Consider the following 18,373-nt stretch of genomic DNA (forward strand, 5'->3'; position numbering starts at 1 on the left):
TTAGCCCCCCTCCCCCCTCCCGCCTGCTGTGACTGCTGCTGGCCCCCAGCCTTAAAGGCTCCGGACTGCCACTGCTGACTGCCGTGCGACTGACCCTGAGCCCCCCAACACTTGACCAACGAATGTCGCTTGCCGCAGCCCGAGCATTCGTGCCGAAAACGGCAATAATCTCGCGTGCATAGTCCTTTGTTATAGTCCCAGCACGCACCCTTCTCTCCTGTCGTCCCCCTGCCGGCTCCACCCACCCCCCCTCGGGTGGGACCCCCTCGAAAGGGCTGATACACGAGCGGTAGCCCGCTGGCCGTAAAAATCGTCTTCCCCGACCCCGCGAGCCCAATCGTATGCTGCCACAGATCTGTGTCCAGCTCTCCCCACTTTGCTTCTGTATCCCACGCCATGCGCGCCCGGAATTCCTCATCATACTGAGCCCAGGCATATCCACCCCCTGTAATTTGCGCTTTCCGAGTGACGTCCATGTATTTAAACATGGCCACTGACCTCTCCGGAAACTTCTCACAGTACACACTGGCGTAAATGAGAAAAGCCGCTGTCCAGTTCTCTATTGTCAGAGGTACCTTAGGCCTCTTAGCCAACTCGAATTCCTCCTTCTTAGAGCCCTCCTTCGCCCTGACCTCCCTGTGCAGGAGTTTGAGCATTTCCACATATTCCCCTTTCCAAATCATCTCTTTTGTTGCCAACCTCAAATGCGCCCCCAAGGGCTTCGTTACCCCCATATACGGTAACCGTTTGATCTTCAATTTCTTACTTTCCAATTTATTCTCCACCTCCCCTGTCTTTGCGTCAACTGTCTCTTTCTCGTCCGTCGCACCCTTAGTGGTCTTACCGTCGTCCCCCTTGCCTGTGCCTTCTGTGCCCACTGCCACATCCACCACGTACGCTCCCTTGCGCAACCTCCCCCCGACCCCCCCTCCTCCCCAGCCCCCCCCCACCCCTCTGGAAACCATCCCTGGGCGCCCGAGCAAATGTTTATTACCTGGCGCCAGTGTCTCCGTCTGCCGTTCCTCCCGGCGTCCTGTCCTGGGGGCCGAGCTGCTTTCCCACCTTGATGTCCGACCCGTGGGCCGCGCCTGGCATCGTGACACCTGCAAGAAACTAGCCACAACATTACTCGGCCCCCCGTCCCTACCGTCCCCCACATCACGCAACTCCCCTTCTTCCATACTATCTTCCCCATAATCCAATTCCTCCTGCCCCACACCCCCAGCGCTTCCCCGCTGGTGGTGCCAACTGCTTGAGTGGTAAACCAACATTCTCCACTACGGCGCTCCTCTGCCGATGCCCCCCGGGCGCTGTGACCCCGTGGGTGTTGGGGCTGGCGAGCCCGTAACGGGCCTACTTATGCCAGCCGCGCCGGGATCCCTCGCCGGTACAGGATACGCCGCCCAAGGCTCCACCCTCCCTTCTCCTTGGTGACGTCGAGCCGCTCCCAGCCCTACCAAGTCCGGCACCCCGCGACGTTCAAGCTGTCGGTCCACCTCCTGAAAAGAAAAGGAATGGTCTGGTGTGCTGGGCCTACCTCCTTTCCTACTACCATCCCAACCCCGCTTACCTGCCCCCCACGCCCCCGCGACCCACGCCTTTCCCACTGCGCTCAGATCCACGACTTCCCCCTCCGCGTCTTCTCCGTCGCTCCACTCACCGGACCCCCCCGCCCCCTGTCCGCTCGGCCCAACCCCCTCCGCGTTTCCCTCCCAACCCCCAGACCCCCGTCCCTCCGTCGCCCCACCGCTCCCAGCCCCACCCCGGCGCCGCGCCTCCCAGCCCGTCGCCTTCTTCCCCTGCCCCGGACGCCCCCCCCCAACCCCTCCGCCCATGACTCAAAGATGTCCAGGCCTTCCCAGTCCCTCTCGCTGCCCTCCGAGTCAAACAGCACCGGGGATCCCCCCCGCTGCATCCCCTTCATTACCCTCGTCCGCCTGTCCCCTCCTCCCGGCGTGTGCAGGCCACCCCTTGCCCCCATCCTCCCCTTCAAGTCCACCCGAACCGCGCGTCCCCCCAACCATCCCCCTCGTTCCCGCGGGCGTCCCCTGTCTGCTCGTGCTCCGCTCCCCACTGGGGCCCGCACCCCTTCCACGCGCGTGGCCCCTGCCTGCCGTACGCCCCCTCTGATAATCCCGCCGCGAGCCCCTCTCGGGTATGCTCGCCCCCGAATTACGTGACCCCTGGCCGCTGCCCTCTGCACCCTCCCCTCGTGCCCCAGACAGCGGGGCAGCGCTGCTCCGCCCCGCGCTGCCCCGAGATATCTCCGCCGCCAAGAATTCCGCCCTGTGCTCTTCCCCTTGCACCCCGTCCCTCTCCTGCCGCTCCGCCAACCCCAGCGCTCCCTGAGCCGCTCCCCGGACGGAGGCGCGGGCCTCACACGAGCGTCCTCGCGCTCCCGCCGTCGTCCTCACCACGGCCGCTCCCCTGCCTGAGGAGCGGCCATCACAAGATTTAGGCCTCGGCAGGGGGGCACCCGACGCTCTCCCCCGCCGAGGCACTCTTCCACGCCCACGCTCAACGTCCGCCCCGCCCGCTGACGCCGCAATCCCAGGGGCCGCGCTCCTCATATACGCGCAGCCCCTGCCACTCACCGATCCGCCCCTCGTCCTCCCGGGGGGCAAATATGCCGCGACGGCGGCCGCCACCCCCGCGGACGCGCGCCTCACGGGGCGCCCCGTCCACGTCGCGTCTTGAACGAGGAGATCTAACCTCCCTGCTTAACTCAAGAGCCGTATCGCCTCCAACACCTTATAATCTCCGCCTGCCATCACCTCAGGTACGAGTGCGATCGACACACAAAGCTAAGGTTTACACAAAAAAACTTTTAGACTAGCGCTCCCAGCCACCAAGTCACCAAGCCTAAAATGGTGGCTGGGAAAGCGCGGAAACGCCCTAAATACCACTTGGGCTACTTTCCAGAAATTTGGGCTACATTTGGGCTATCTCCAAATGTAGCCCAATATTTACAAAATGGCCGCTCCGGGCACTCCCCCCCCCTCCCCCCTCCCAATCTGCCCGGGGGGCAGACCTCGCTGTGCTCGGCTGCCCCCCAGGCTCCCATTGGGAAAGGTGAAGCACACGAGTGCTTCACATTTGGATTTCGGGACTATTTCAAGTACTAATTTTGAAGTGGAAACACGAGTTATGCAGCCAATTTTATTTTGAGCATGAAAATACACCATGTAAGTGACTCTATATCTTTAGTCAACTGCTTCAATGCGCCAGCTGAAAGGGAATGTATTATGGAAAGGCATAGCAGTTAAAAGTCACTATTAAGAGACTTTTGCATATGTGGTGCATCCTGGGATTTGTATGAATATTCAATCTACAACCAAACCTATGTAGTTTGAGGCTGGCGAATAAAATCACGTGACTCGCCACAAAAAGAAGGATGTCAGCTCACCTGTGAACAAGGCTGCGCGAGCGGCTGAAACGCGTTAGGAAGAACTTTGAAAGGCTGTTTTCTTGACAAATAAAAGTGCAAGTTACCCCCGCAATTTGGTCGGGCGTGCTCCTTTTGCTGAAATTGGAGGTTTGTTGGTATATATATATATATATATATATATATATATATATATATATATATATATATATATATATATATATATATTGATTGATTGATTTGTGACTCTTTATGTAGAGCGTTGTTTTTTGCAGGTGGGTTTATACTTTCTTGTTGTGATTTTCTCTTTCTTGTCCTCCTCCAATATCTGTTTTCTTGGGAACCTCCTCTCTCTAGCTGATGGGGTACAGTCTCTGTCTCTTTGCATTTACCTCATTGGTTGTTGCATGGTTGGGTGATGATGGCATGGTGAGGTAAGTCGAGGTACACTGCATAGGTGTCATATGATTTAGGTTTTGTTTTCTTTCCAGAGTCGGAAATTCTTTTTGTTTCTCTAAAGTATGTATACTCTGTAAACATTTGGTTTTTAGGAATATCAATTTTTCAAAACTGATAATAATGGGAGCAGGGGTAGACAAACCCATTGTAGTCTCGAAAGTTCAAGGTGAAGATTAAAGTAAACTGTTAAATCTACAGACAAAGACTAAGTGAGCGGAAGTCCATGCTAACTTCATGTTAAAATACATTATAGCTGAAATTATCCCCATGGGGCTAAAGGTTAGAAACATTTCAGGCTAATTTGTATAGCTATATAATTTGTATACTATTCCGGGGACGATACCAGAATTCGAGGAGAGGAAAATACTGTCATCCAGATCAATTGCATCAATATCTATAGCCGCGTTGGCACTAATATTGTTATGAGCCCCTTTGTATCCCAACATAGGCCTAGGTATATACACAACGTTTTACCTACATTTCTCCTACCTTGCTCTACATAACTTTTCTGGTGCTGACCTTTTACCCAGTCATGTGCCGAATAAATGTTGTGTGATTTTCTTTGAAAACTAGCCTAATTGATTATACATTAGGATTCCTAGTATCGCAGCAGGATCACCATCTTCTGTATAATAACTCTGTACAAAAGTCACCACAATCGTCCTCCTTGGATGACAGGCCCACAGTACCATGACACATCTAGGTAGAACCCATGAGGGTACCTTTCGGGTTATACAAGTACCACATCTCGGCTGGGCAAGACAGAGGAGAAGCTTACATGCTGATACGAGAGACGCTGAGGTCCCTGCACGCAGACACTCCAGCTCACAGTGGTCCGACATCCCTCGTGGGGTGTCCAACTCGAGACCAAGACTGGGTCATTCATTCTCTCCCATCAGGTAATTGGGTTGACTTTTTCCTAGGGGGATTCTTGGCTATACACCTACATGCATGCTAGGTACATTTAGTTAGGGTTTTCATATTAAGAGTACTCATGATTACTGCCATGTATTTATATGCCTGCATATATTCACTGTTTTAGCACCATGGTAGAATGCTACCTTTTATTTACTCGGTTGGTGCTTATAATCGTATATATCTGTTTCTGTCTAATGGTTGTTGCAGCACACACATTTTATACTATAATGATGCTGGTTCAATAAATGTTAATTGAAAACGTCCCCTCCGTTTATTCTGTATATCTCTCTAAGAAAGAGGGAGCACTAGTGTCTGAGCGAAAAGTACTGTACTGTTTCCATGATCCCTGAGGGCTCAGGTTTGTCATGTTCGATAGTTGCCAAAAACTGTTCGCTCCTCGCTAAGGTTGTGGGGCTTATAGTGGCACTGTGAGCTAGCAGATCTACAGACTAACATATCCTTTGGGGGTGTCTGTAATCAGTCTTAACACCAATCCCTTAGTTTGTTTTCTAAACGCGCAGATCCTATATAGATTTTTTGAAATTGCACGACAATATTAGAGGCCGTAGATAGTCTTCCTATATTCAATTTGACCAGGTTCACCTATGGACCAGACACTGTGGATGTTCTCACCAAAACTTGAACTTGTATATCTAGCACTAGGATTAACAAATTTGAATTGGTTAAAGACCTCTATGCCTTCTTTCGTAGAATAGGGCAAAAAAATATTATTTTCTAATATTGACCACTCCCCTGACTTGAATCTCTCGGACTTGAACAACTCCTTCAGAATTCTTACCCAGTTTGAACAAACTGGTTCCTGAGGTGGAGATCTTTGAAAAAAGTCTTAAATAAAATCAAAACAACTTTTGAATGTTCGTTCCGGAACCCTACCATAATCTTTCGAAAGCACAATCTGAAGCTCTTGCGTCCCTACAGCAGAATGATGCAGTCACCATCAGTGTGATAAAGGTGGAGGCATTGTTCTCTTTGACTCTGATCAACACAAAAAAAAGATGAGATCCATGCTTTCCAATCCGGAACATTATGTTCATATCAGACGAGACCCCACCAAAAAGATTAGCTTAAAGATTGAAATGATCTGTACTGGAGGTCTTCAGAGTAATTATATAAGTAAACCCAAGTTTGAGTACCTACAATTGAAAAATCCCGGTTATTTATGGGGTTCTCAGAATGCACACAGACATTAAGGACTCTCCTCTCAGACCTATAGTCTCGACCATCAGATCTGTGACCGAGCCCGTGTCTAAATATATTATATTGACACTTGAAGGGTTTACCTCCTTTATCAAAGATAGAGGCTATATGAACTCTAGAATAGAAGGCCTTGTAATCAATTTCAACAGAGTATTTCTAGTAACCATGGACAAAAAGGCCCTTTATACTAACATTCTCCAGCTCAAAACCCTAGAAGCAGTTACATCGGTTCTACTTCATTAGGCTCAGGATGGACCTCACACATTTATACTTGAATCCCTGGAAATAGTCATGATTGAAAACTACTTTGAATTTGACGGTGACCTGTATAAACGATTAAAGCATTAGCATGGGGGCCAGTTGTGCCCTCAATGTGGCGAATATATATATATATCGGTGTGTTTGGACAGAGATTCATCAATTATGAGAGAGCTCCATTTATTGAAAACATTAGAGTATGGGCTAGGTTTATAGATTTTGTAAAAATCATCTGGGAAGGAGAAGAGGAGCCCCTTAATGAATTCATTAGCTGGATAAATTTGTGTGATGACAGTTTGAAATTTACCCCTAATATCAGCAGTATCCAGGTTGTTTCTTGACATTTGGATCTGGCATGAGGAGGGACATCTACAAGTATTATATGCAAAGCCCACTGCTAGGAATACCTTGTTAAATTTTCATAGCTTCCATCCAAGATGCCAGCTGCCGGGCATTCTTTTTGGCAAGTTCTTTCCTATTTATAGGAACTGCAGCACCTTGAAGGGTTAAGACCACAATGCCCAACCTTTGAAGGACAAGTTCCTCCTGAGGGGAAATACCAGGAAATCGATACAGGAAACCTATAAGAGAAACCTACAAGAGAGCCAAATATTGCAACAGAGAAAGAATGTTTGAGAATATGCAACAGGAAAAGAATGACAACTCTGTCTGTGTGGTCAGACACTGTAGTATCAATATCAAGATTAAGCAGTTGATTAATTCCCAGTGGCATATCTTGAGAAGGGATTGATTTTGCCTAAACCACTTTTCGACTTTCACTGCAGTAGAAACCTAAGGGACAGGTTGGTTAAAGCCAGGCCTAATAGCAATTGCTAGTTCATCCAAAACTCCATCACATGATCTAATCCTCTAAAGGGGAATCACCTATGTGGCCAAAGCCACGCGTGTGACAGTGCCATCTTCTCCCACCAGCTTGAGTACGGCAATAAGAAGATTAAGCTTGAAAGTATGACCAGCTGTAGAACAAGTAATATTGTGTACCTTATCTAGCCCTGTAACTTGGGATATGTTGGCGAATCCAGCAGAGACTTCAGGATTAGGTACAGCGGACATAAGTCAGCCATTTGATATAAAAAAAAAACTCCAGGCACCTGTGGTAGACCACTGCTTGGAACATCACCACACTGAAAGTGAACTCAAGTGGACCCTTTTGGAAAAAGTAGGAGACAACACAAATAGAGATAGCACCACATACAGGAAAAAGAGAGAAGGTTTTTGGATGGTTCACCTAGATACTATAAAAATTGTGTTAATGATAGAATGCGATGGGAGAATGCCCTATCATAGTGTTTGATCCTATCTGCAGTACAGAGATAACTGGTTGGTGAGACAAGTGTCCTATTTCCAGACTTTGTTCATAGTCCTTCCTCGGGTCACTTTTCTAGTGAGATATATGGTGCTACCTTTGTACACAATAACGCCCATGGAAGTTCCCATAAGATTTAGTCTGTCTATCCGGTCACTATCTATTAGAATATTAGGGTTAGGACCCTTATTTCATGATAGTTTTGTGAAGTTTCCTTATATCTGAGTTCACTACCCTTAAAACCTATGTAATCCCTAAAGCAGGCCTTTCAATACTGAAGGCAGGGTGCAAGGTTATAAGTGTGAGGGTGCCCTGGACGAGCAGGACATCCCCTACAAACTCCGGAGTCGATTTTCCATGCTTTGTAAATGCAGTCAGCCATTTTGATACATATAGTGGCCATTCAACATTACGCGATGGCTAACTATATAGTGGCTGCGCTTAATCTGGGCATGTTTGGTATCAAACATGTTGGAATCATACCCCAACATCGTTATTAGTGTTCAAGGTATGATTCCATTCACCAGGCAGCTCCTCCAGGAAACCCTCAGTGCTCCCGGTAACAGCCTTCCAGGGTCTGCCAGCAAGCTAGTGCTGCTGCCGACTCCAGACCCTATTCTGCCCTCCTACTGCTAAGATGAGCTCGAACAGAGGAAGGTAGGACAATACGTATCCAGTCACAGGGAGGTGTGACTACCCCCCAGACAATTATGATAATCAATCGGGAGGGAGAAGGAAGAGCTTCTGATCCACTCGACTTCCTTGTCTCAAGTATTCAAAAATCAATAGGGGAGTGGATCACTAGTCCCAAGGAACCAGGGTGTGCACGGACAGTATAAGGTACTGTAAAAAACCCTCAATCACATTGTACTGGGATCGATGTTAGCGGTATATCTTCGTTCTCCGCTTCGTTATATGTAACGTGACAGCATCATCATTGGGTTTTGCTGTAATGCTTTCTCCACCTGGAGAACATACCACTGGTTATGTTGGTAGTGATCGTAGATAGAAAAAAGGGGGGTAGGGTGAGTTTTAGTGAAGTGATTTGTGGTGAAAAGGTTATACTTTAAAAGCCCACAGAGCCAGTAAAGAAATTTTTAATCGTACTGGATGTTGGGGGATTCGTAGGTCTTTGGTGTGCACTCAGGGGTGAGTTAGGACCCTGTGCATTCTAAAAAAGTGTCCATAAAAAGGTCGACATGTTTCAGCCCTTCTTCTGCCCCGAAGGGTCAGGCGGGCTTTCTTCAGGACCTGGGTGGTGAAAGACTTGTATGTTCACAATGTCTTTATAGTGAGAAGAATTGGGTTAGATAGTCCCAGAAAGTAACCGTTCGATTGAACCTATAGTTATTGTTCCGAACAGTATTGGAAAGAGGTAGTGATGAGGAAAGAAAACAGACCTTATTAGAACAATGTGAAATTCATTAAAATAAAAACATCTACAAATAACAGGCAAAAAGAACATTGCTGGTTTTACCTTAGAAGAGTTTTCATCAGTAACAAACAAATAAAAAATGGCAAATCTTTTATATTGAGGTGAGACACAAGGGTGTCTGCACTCTCTATGGCAAAGTTCGTCCCTCCTTTCAATACTGGTAAGAGTAAAGACATTCCATCTTGTCATACGTGGTGCACTTAGTATTTGTTGTAATGATACTATTCCCTTGTATTCGAAGTGTAAACAAGAGAAGCACACAGTAGGGTTTTGATCAAATGGTATGCGCGGTAAGAATGTTAGTGGCGTGAGTTATTCTAAAGTTTAAGTGATAACCCCCAAGTTGTGGGAAGGGATGCTGCTTCACATGTGGATGTTAAGAATTATGTAAAACAACCCATATAATTAATGGGGTAATTCATTACACGGAAGTGTTGTATCACAAGGGAACTCTTGCGCGCTTGTTAACAATTCAATACATGGCACAAGTTATTGTCAGAAAACCTCTAGTCGTTTTTGTGCTTAGAAAGAGGCTGCACAGGGTGAGTAAATAAGATGGTATGCGCGGTAAAAATGTTGGTGGCATGAGTTATTCTGAAGTTTAAGTGATAACCCCCAAGCTATGGGAAGGGATGCTGATTCACATATGGATGTTAAGAATTATGTAAAACGACCCATATAGGTAGTGGGGTAATTTATTACATGGAAGTGTTGTATTACAAGGGAACTTTAGCGCGCTTGTTAACAATTCGATACATGGCACACGTTATTGTCAGAAAACCTCTAGTCGTTTTTGTGCTTCGAAAGAGGCTGCACAGGGTGAGTAACAGGCAATGTTAACATGAGCGGCAATTATTTGGCGGCTGTGCTGGAAAAGACACGTAACTCTGAAGAGTCTACAAATACCTAGAGCAAAGGAACCGACCGTACCTGTTTCCCTTGGTTGCGGGCAATAGCGGGTCTTGTTAGGGCGGTCGCATGCGCTCTTTAAATAAAAAGAGAGAGAGAAAGGGGGATGGTTTGTCAGGTATTATCTCAAGTAATACGTTACGATTGTTCCGTAATGCGAAGCGCCGTCTTGCTGACCTCTTCGGCGCCGAACTTCGGTTCTGTGCTGACTCTACCTTCGGTGACCCGGTACTGGGAGGGGAGTCTAAGCGCTGACGTTATAAGGGGTAAGAAGGGCATGAAAATAAAAGATGGACTAGCCAGACATTTCAGTGTTGAATAATCTGCAGTGCCTCGTCTTGTTAATGTGAAGACGGAAGTTTAGTAAAGATGTAGATGTTAAACAGCGGTCCACGTGTGAATCGTGTTACATTATTATAACCATATCGTTGCGGTGATGGAGTACCTGATCAGTGTCTCTGATGAATCACGTGGTTGTCGACAGCTGAGGGTCCAGCGTGTAACTTGCTAGGCCTGCCCTAGGGTTGTCTTATACATATACCAAGGGGCATGTTTAGCATTGCCATTATGTTAAATGACAAAGTAACGGTTTAAACTGCTTTTTCAGCCTGCAAATGGCAGAATCTCATTTTGCTCGTTTCACCCCCCAGTGCTGCAATCCTTTAGAGTGGGGGGGATGGGGGGGGGTGGCTTCAATTTATATGGCCTGGAAATACTGAGTACCATTTCATAGTGACTCACAGGTAAATTATTTTAGCCAATTGGATAAGAGCCAATTCGACATACCAGATTGAGGGTTAGGACACATGCACTGAGGTCTGGTTATCAGGTCTTAGTGCACTGTTAGAATCGAAAATCCAGCAGCATCAATCCAAAAATCTGCTGGAGACCATACAAAAAGGCATTTCCTTACACATCAGAATATCGAACAAAACATTATTTTGTTTTTGGTATACTTCATAGCGTATTTCCCTCTAAAATAATGGTAGTTTAGTCCACCCGGAGATCAGGCCTAGTTTTGATGATTGTATGTTTGCAGGTGCATATAGATAGTTTAAAATATATTTGCAAGGCTACCCAGTCGTACACTGTACTACCATTTGGTATAGCATCAAATTCAATTAATGATGTGACTAGTCGGTTAAGGCTTCCTTTCATATTTGATAAGCACAGGTGTAACTGTTTTGAGTACTTTCAAATATAGTTCCTTTCAGGTCTCAAACCGACTAATGAAGCTCTATATAATCTGGTGTAATGTGCAGGAAATTAAGAACTGACATTATTCACAATTTTTTTTGGACAGGTCCAGTTTGATGAAAGGGAGGATACCAGCGCCTGCACTATTGTCATCAATGACGACAATGTATTTGAAAACATTGAGAGTTTCACTGTGGAGCTCGGCATGCCGGCCTATGCCTTGTTAGGAGAAATTACGAAAGCCAAAGTCAACATCAATGACACAGAGGATGTACCGACTCTTCAATTTGACAAGAAGATGTATCGTGCCAGCGAGAGTTCTGGGTTTCTGTTTGCACCAGTTGAAAGAAAAGGTTCATAGAGCTCATTTACAGATGTAGTGATAAAAATTGTAAATGTGTATAAATGATGGCTTTGCATAGAGAAGCAAGAAGTACTTGACAGCATTGATTTGATCTGTATGCTGTTAAAATAGTTATACATACTTTTAAGCAGACATTGTGATATTCATTTATATTCTAAAGCTTTATGTTCTGAGCTCACACTTCTAATGCACGCACAGGCTTTGGAGGTTTTGCACCAGTATATGTGCTATATGTGTAATATTTACATTGTGGTTACTATTTATTGGGAGGAACCGGTCACGAAGGATTGAGGTGGACACGCACACACACACACACACACACACACACACACACACACACAGACACGCACACACACACGCGCGCGCACAGGTACACACATGCACATACACACTCTCTCACTCACTATTAGAGCATCTTTATATGTGCAATCATACCAGCTTGACCTTTTGTGATGGCAAGAGTGCTCTCATGTTTTCTTGTAGTACTTACAAAATGTGCACAAGGCTTAACCAGCGGTTTGCAGTTGTTAAGCTATATTCCATATAATCAAAGTATAATACCAGCTATAATCACGGCTTTGCTTAAAAAACAATGTAATTTTTCATTTGAAAACTGTATAGAAATTAGGAATGTCGTTTTTAAACTATGCAGTCATATTAACATAGAGATAATACATTAATGTCCTATCAGTAACCAATAAAATACCTGAGTGCGAAAATTGCAAAATTGTTGCTTTTATTTTATTTTGTTATAGGGGATTCCAGTATCGTCGTGTCCGCGGTTTGCTACACTGTACCAAAATCTGCCAAGGGTAGCAGCCTCTTTGCACTCGAATCAGGGTCTGATTATAAATCTCGAGGAATGTCTTATGAGAACCGCATTGTTTTTGGACCTGGTGTGGTGATGACAACCTGTGACGTTACACTAATTGATGACCGCGAATATGAAGAGGAGGAGGAATTTGAAATTGCTCTCATTGATCCTTCCAACAATGCCAGGCTTGGCAGCATTGCATCTGCAAAAGTTGTAATTGAAGGGCCTAATGATGTCTCAACAGTATCCCTGGGGAATGCTACATTTACTATCAGTGAAGATGCAGGTTAGTGATAGGCAATTTTGTCCCTCAAATGAACTGTTATGTGTAACATTTGTTTGGGCTTTGTTAAACGACTGATTTTTTTGTCTCAATGAAATGCTGACTAGTCTGTAGTTCACCTCTGAGTAGCATATCTGAGTGGTGTTCTGAGGTATTGCCTACTTAACGTCTGCCTTGTTCGCAGGCACTATCGATATTCCAGTATTCCGGCATGGCACTGACCTTTCCACTCCTACCTCAGTGTGGTGTGCCACGCGTCCTTCAGATCCACCCTCTGCCACTCCCGGAATTGATTATATACCCAGCTCCAAGAAAATTGAATTCAAGTCAGGTAAAACGGAAGAGGTAAGGCATGAAACTCCTGATTAATAAGCTTACGTTAAAACTATTTCATTACCGTGTTACCCCTACTAAAGAGACCTTCCTTTAGCTGAAAGTTTACAGATGATTACATTTAAAAAGGTATGCATGCTTTTTAGAAGTCTGCTATAATGGCTGCAATTAGCTTTGTTAACAGGATATCGCAGTGCTTTCCAAACTTTTCATGTTGGTGACACACTTTTTAGACTTGCATCATTTCGCGACACAGTAATTCAGTCTAATAATTAAGTCAAGGCTCTCCACTCAAACTGCCACTTCAAAATGCTTCATATTAATAACTGATCTACCTCACTTTTAACAGACAACTATCATTAACAGACTGAGTGGCGACTGCGTTCTCTGTTTTGTTTTTGCTTGTAGAAAATGTTTTCCGTGTCCATCAAGCCTTTAAAATCATTTTAAAGGTTTTCTACCTAGTAAAATGGTAATAGACAATTGACAATATAACCTATGGAGAAGCACTTAGCTCTGTGAAATAGAAACAGGCAGTGTTTTGCTGTACTCTTTGGTTAAATTACGTGTTTCCCTTGAATTGAATTTGGTTGGTGTGAATCTGATCTCCACATTTGTTGTCCACGTAGGACTGTAGGACTCTGTTGTCAATGCGCATTTAGATAGCGGAAATGCTGATGAACAGCTAGGCATGTTTGGACTGGTTGTGCGTTTTATGTGCAGAGTGGTTGTCTAGTAAGGCATAAGCAGTAGGAAACAACTGCAGAACTACTGAAAAAGCTACTTTACTCTGCTTTTTTTAGTTCCTTGAATAATAAATTGCACATTAATGAGCCGTTAGGTCCAGAGCAGCGGCGGCGCCCGATATTAGGCCGTGCATTTGTTCTCACTGCATTTCTAATGGCATTTGAGATGTAACATGCACCGCACCATGTTCATTATTGACAAATGGCGCCTGAGGGTAGATTGCTTTTTGGGCATGAAATACTCCTGCGTGATAAACAGCAGAATCGATGATCTTTAAAACTCATGTCAAGTTTGCCTAAAATATTGGAAATAAATGGAGGAAAACTTACTTTAAGGAAAAAAAAAACACGCAAGCGTGAGCACTGCATTTTATACTTCATCCACGGCTGCATCCGGAAGGGGGAACGGCAGCACAATGCTCATCCTTTCCCGCCGCCAGCCTTCCGCAGAAAGAGGTACTACGTCACTAGCAAGCGCAGTAATATCCTGCATGATGAATAGACCACGTCTCGTAGCATCCCGTGACGCACCCACACATGGCAGCCGACACAATTTTATGAATCAACCTATGTTTCAGTAGTTCGATTCACACAATTCCCATTCATAGAGGGTCGTAATCCAACCTACCTCATTAAGAGTAATTAGGTAAGCTGCAAATTGCGACGTATTCTGATTGGATGCCATCACAAGGATGGTAGCCTACTGGAGGGGTCAGCAAATAATTAGGTCTGTAAATGCATTTAAATAAAGTTAATTTTTTTTTAAAAGTCTTGTTTTCCTTAAAGGAAATGGCATGCATTATAAAAAATAAAAAAATAACCTGCTTAAGTGTCCGTGATCATTTACTGACTCCTAAAAGAGGGCTTGAACACGTTAAAAATAGTTTCCACAGGTGCAAGCAGTCTGATTCGCCATTGCCAGCGGTAAAATAGTTTTGTGTTTTAATCTTGATATACATTTGTCTTTTGTTGCTTTATTAAACCAATGTAAGTTTTGAGATACATTTGCTGACTGTGGATGCGTGAAATCCACATACAAGATTTTAGATATATGCTCGCATAGCGCTGTCTATTGCGGTCTCTTAATATTGTCACCCAAATGAAAACCTCAGACCCTCCTGTTATCTGTTTTGTCCTCTCTCTGGACGTTAACTTGGTCTTGCTTACTTCTATTATTTATTTGATATTGTGCTCACCAGCAGCGTCCTTGGTGATAAAAGAAACATTCTCATTTTCACTTGCAGTTTTCTCACATTGAAAGTTAGTACAGCTGATCTCCTTCTGACTATTAACATTGTTCAGTGTTCACTGGATCATTTGCTACATGTCCTCTGCATGTTTAGTAAGGTTTACGGGCTATGCCTAGACCTTAAAGGTCAAAGAAAACGGGGTGTGCCTCAGAACGGACACTCCTTGTTTTTAGGTTTCGCCTGTACAGCGCTTGTGCTGTGCTTGAGAAATCTGTTGCTTTTTAATATAATCTTAAAAGGGACTTGCATCCCGCCTCTTCTCTTTCCTGGCTTCTCATTGGTTCCTGTGCGTGCCACTTACCTTTTTTTTCATTTGTATTGGCTGTAGCATATTTTCCTGCATTTATCAATACTTGTTCCTCGACTACTTCTCTCATCAGTTTCCCGCTCGCAAAGTACTGTTAACATTTGCTTTGGTGGAACTATATTTTCATAAAGTTTTGCCTTGTACTCTCGCAGCATATTTGAAAAACAATTTATCACTCAGAGAGACTAAGTGATGTGCATGGAATCACAGGATGTTGCGCTGCACCGCTGAGATTCGAACCGGGACCCTAGCTCTCGAGGCAGCAACTCTGGCCGCTACACCTCATCCTCTCCACTCCCATGATATTTGTCAGGGAGCTCTTTCCTTTTCCTGGACGCTGATTGATGAAAACAGCTCTTTATTCATTGCACAGGCGAAACCAATGCATTACCAATGCTTCTTGCTTACCATGCAGTTATTCAGACTATGAATAGGTAAAAGGAAGTGCAGTGACATGGAATCCGATGGCATCAGTCAACATGTCAATGGAACAGAATAAAGCCATGTATAACACATTCTCTGGTATTGTTTTAAGCCAATGTATAAAAGCTCTTTTCCACCTGTCTCTTTCTATTGGCCAGCGCTAACAATACATTCAGAAACTGTTAACACATACATCATTGCCGGGCTGCCCATGCACTCCCTCAGTCACTTTTCTCAGGTGCCTAAAAAGCCCACACAGAGGGCTGTGAATATTGCAAATGCTATAGCAAATATATGCTCCGACCTTAATTGCAAGCTGTTGGACTTTCTTTTTATCACAAACCCCTACAGAAAACAAGGAGTGCAGGCCTGCTTTTGCCTTAAGTGACCCACTACAGAAATCACCTCCTAAGTAGTGGCTTTGAGCCCCCTAATGATTGTGTTTACCTTCTGTGTGGTAAATTTGCCATCTGTGTTGACGGAAAGATCATGTTCAAAACCTGTAGATCCAGTAAAGAAAGTGAGCTGACAATCACTTTTCACAAGCTCTCTCATGAAAAGAATGACATAATCAAAGCCAGAACCACTGAAAAGACAAAGTATCAAGCCAGGAAGCAGAAGTAGGTTCATTTAAAACTTGGACTCAAAACTGACTGATAAATGGAACATGTAAGACAAAACTTAAGAAGTATGTCTTTAAGCAAATCCAACGCTCATCAGAAGATAATGACTCAAAAATATTACTTCTGGAAATGAACAACAGACTTATGTCTGCCAGCAGTAAAATTGACATGCTGTATCTGATAGGGACATCTAGCAACAGATTCCTTACCTTTGAATTTCCCAGGCATCGGACTGAATCCAGAAGATTTTTCTTGGAGTGGTGTGAGAAAGTGGCTCTGTATATACTGTTCCTTAATAGGTACAGGGTGTACAGAGTCCACAGTCCCCCAGGGTTTGACAGAGGCTAAAGTTAGATATAGCCTTACTCTCTAAAGTGGTAGCTTGGTCGAGCAGTAAGGCAGTATCAGAGGACAGTGTAAAGCATTTGTTGTACACACTGTCAGCAAATGGTCTCACACACTCAATAACTGAACTCTAGGCCAATGGTTTATATATAAAAAATATATGCTTGTTTTATTTTAGAACCAACACTTGGATTTAAAATATACTTTCTCAGAATGAGATGTTTCATATAAATACTTTTGCAATATGCAATTGACTTTTGTAAACAGTTACAAGTGGTTGCAATAGGCAACTCTATTTTAAACAAAACAATGCATTGAGCTCAATGGAAAATTCAAGTTATTTGCAACAGATTACTTTTTAGATTACTTTTGGAATTCCAGGACTGGATCCTAGATTCAGTCCTGGGTCAGTACTCAGAATCAAGTGATGAAAGTCGACTTAATTACTGTAATGATTTTTAAACAATATTTAGCTATTTTAAAAGTTGACACTTAGAAAATATTTCAAAGAAAACAGTCAATGATTCCCTATGGAAGAAAATTCAAGTTGCAGGTACAGTATGTTCTCGTTACTTTTGTAATCCAGTACTGGGTGCCTAGACTCAGTACTGGGACCTTTATCCAAAACAGGTAAGTAATTACGTTTTCAGATATTATACAATTTTTGAAGAATATTGAAAGATTGCAGAAATTGACACTTAGAAGAATGTACAGTCGATGACTAAGGGAGAAAATTGGGTTACGGGTAAGTACAGTTGCAAATATTTTGCAGAGTCAGTGCTGGGCACCAAGATCCAGCACTGGGAGCTCACCTAAGAGCAGGTGAGTAATTTCGTTTTCGTTACTCGGCTGTTTTTTGTGTGAATATTGTAAGATTTGAAAAGTCCACACTTAGAAGAAATTTCAGGAAAAAGCCAGTCAATGTTACCCTATGAGGAAAATAGAGTTATCGGTTTAAGGGTAAGTACTCGACTGGCAGAGTTGAGGTTCTGGGCATAGACTCAGGGGTCCCCCAGTGTCAGGTAGGTACAGTTGGCTCACCCTCAGCGACTCTAGGGCGGCCGGGTGCAGAGAGAGTTAGGCCCAATGTTATCCTATGAGGGATAGGGGGGCCTTGGTTGGTGGCTGCTGACTGGCAAGCCACGCGGCTGTGGGAGCTGGGCTCCTGGTCACTTACTCAGGGCAAGTGGGGAAGTAGGTAGGTGTAGAGTTTTCACTGCCAGGGCCACTCGGGCGGCTGGGTGCAGGGTGCTTTTGAGCCTTCGGGCGCTCAATTGATTTCAGTGGAAAATCTCCGGTTTAGAAAAAGACTGCAAGCTCGGGGACGAGGACTCTTCAGGTGCCACCACCACTTCGAGAGGTAAGTTGGGTAGTTGGAGGATAGGTAGGTACCCCGGGATTGGGCACAGGGTTCCGCGGGGCGCCGCGTGCAGGGGTGCCTTTTGGTGTCGGGAAATCTTACCCTCTGTTGATCGCGGTATTGGGGGCACCTTGTTCTGAGGCTGCAGGCTTCTTCAGGAGTTTCGAGGGAGGTCCTTGGGTGCCGGACTCGGGATCACAGTCGCCGTGGGGTCGTCCTCGTGGTCTTTGTTCACTCCGGCACTGGCCAGGCTTGGCTGGTGCAGAGTGTGCTGGGTTCGCGGTTCCGGGCTGCTGCCAGGGATTAGAGGTAGGTTTTGAGTAGAGACTCTACTCATGGGAGTCCCAGGGGCTTAGAGCCAAAAGGTAGCCAGTTCCTCCGGGGTTTGTGAGGTTGCTGGCCACAAGAGATGCTGGGTT

At 45.0% G+C, this 18,373-nt stretch overlaps 1 protein-coding gene across 2 annotated transcripts in view; it reads left to right on the top strand.

Annotated features, from left to right (window-relative positions):
- FRAS1 (Fraser extracellular matrix complex subunit 1) overlaps positions 1 to 18,373 on the top strand; it is a 1,553,355-nt gene that overhangs the window by 499,577 nt on the left and 1,035,405 nt on the right. For both annotated transcript variants that reach the window (XM_085640947.1, XM_085640945.1), the window contains exons 8-10: positions 11,213 to 11,459; positions 12,226 to 12,570; positions 12,752 to 12,912. In XM_085640947.1, coding sequence (XP_085497073.1) covers positions 11,213 to 11,459; positions 12,226 to 12,570; positions 12,752 to 12,912 — 753 coding nt within the window. The remainder of the gene's footprint in view (positions 1 to 11,212; positions 11,460 to 12,225; positions 12,571 to 12,751; positions 12,913 to 18,373) is intronic.

The sequence above is a fragment of the Triturus cristatus genome, chromosome 2_2 (genome assembly GCF_964204655.1).
Source record: "Triturus cristatus chromosome 2_2, aTriCri1.1, whole genome shotgun sequence".
Lineage (NCBI taxonomy): Eukaryota > Metazoa > Chordata > Amphibia > Caudata > Salamandridae > Triturus > Triturus cristatus.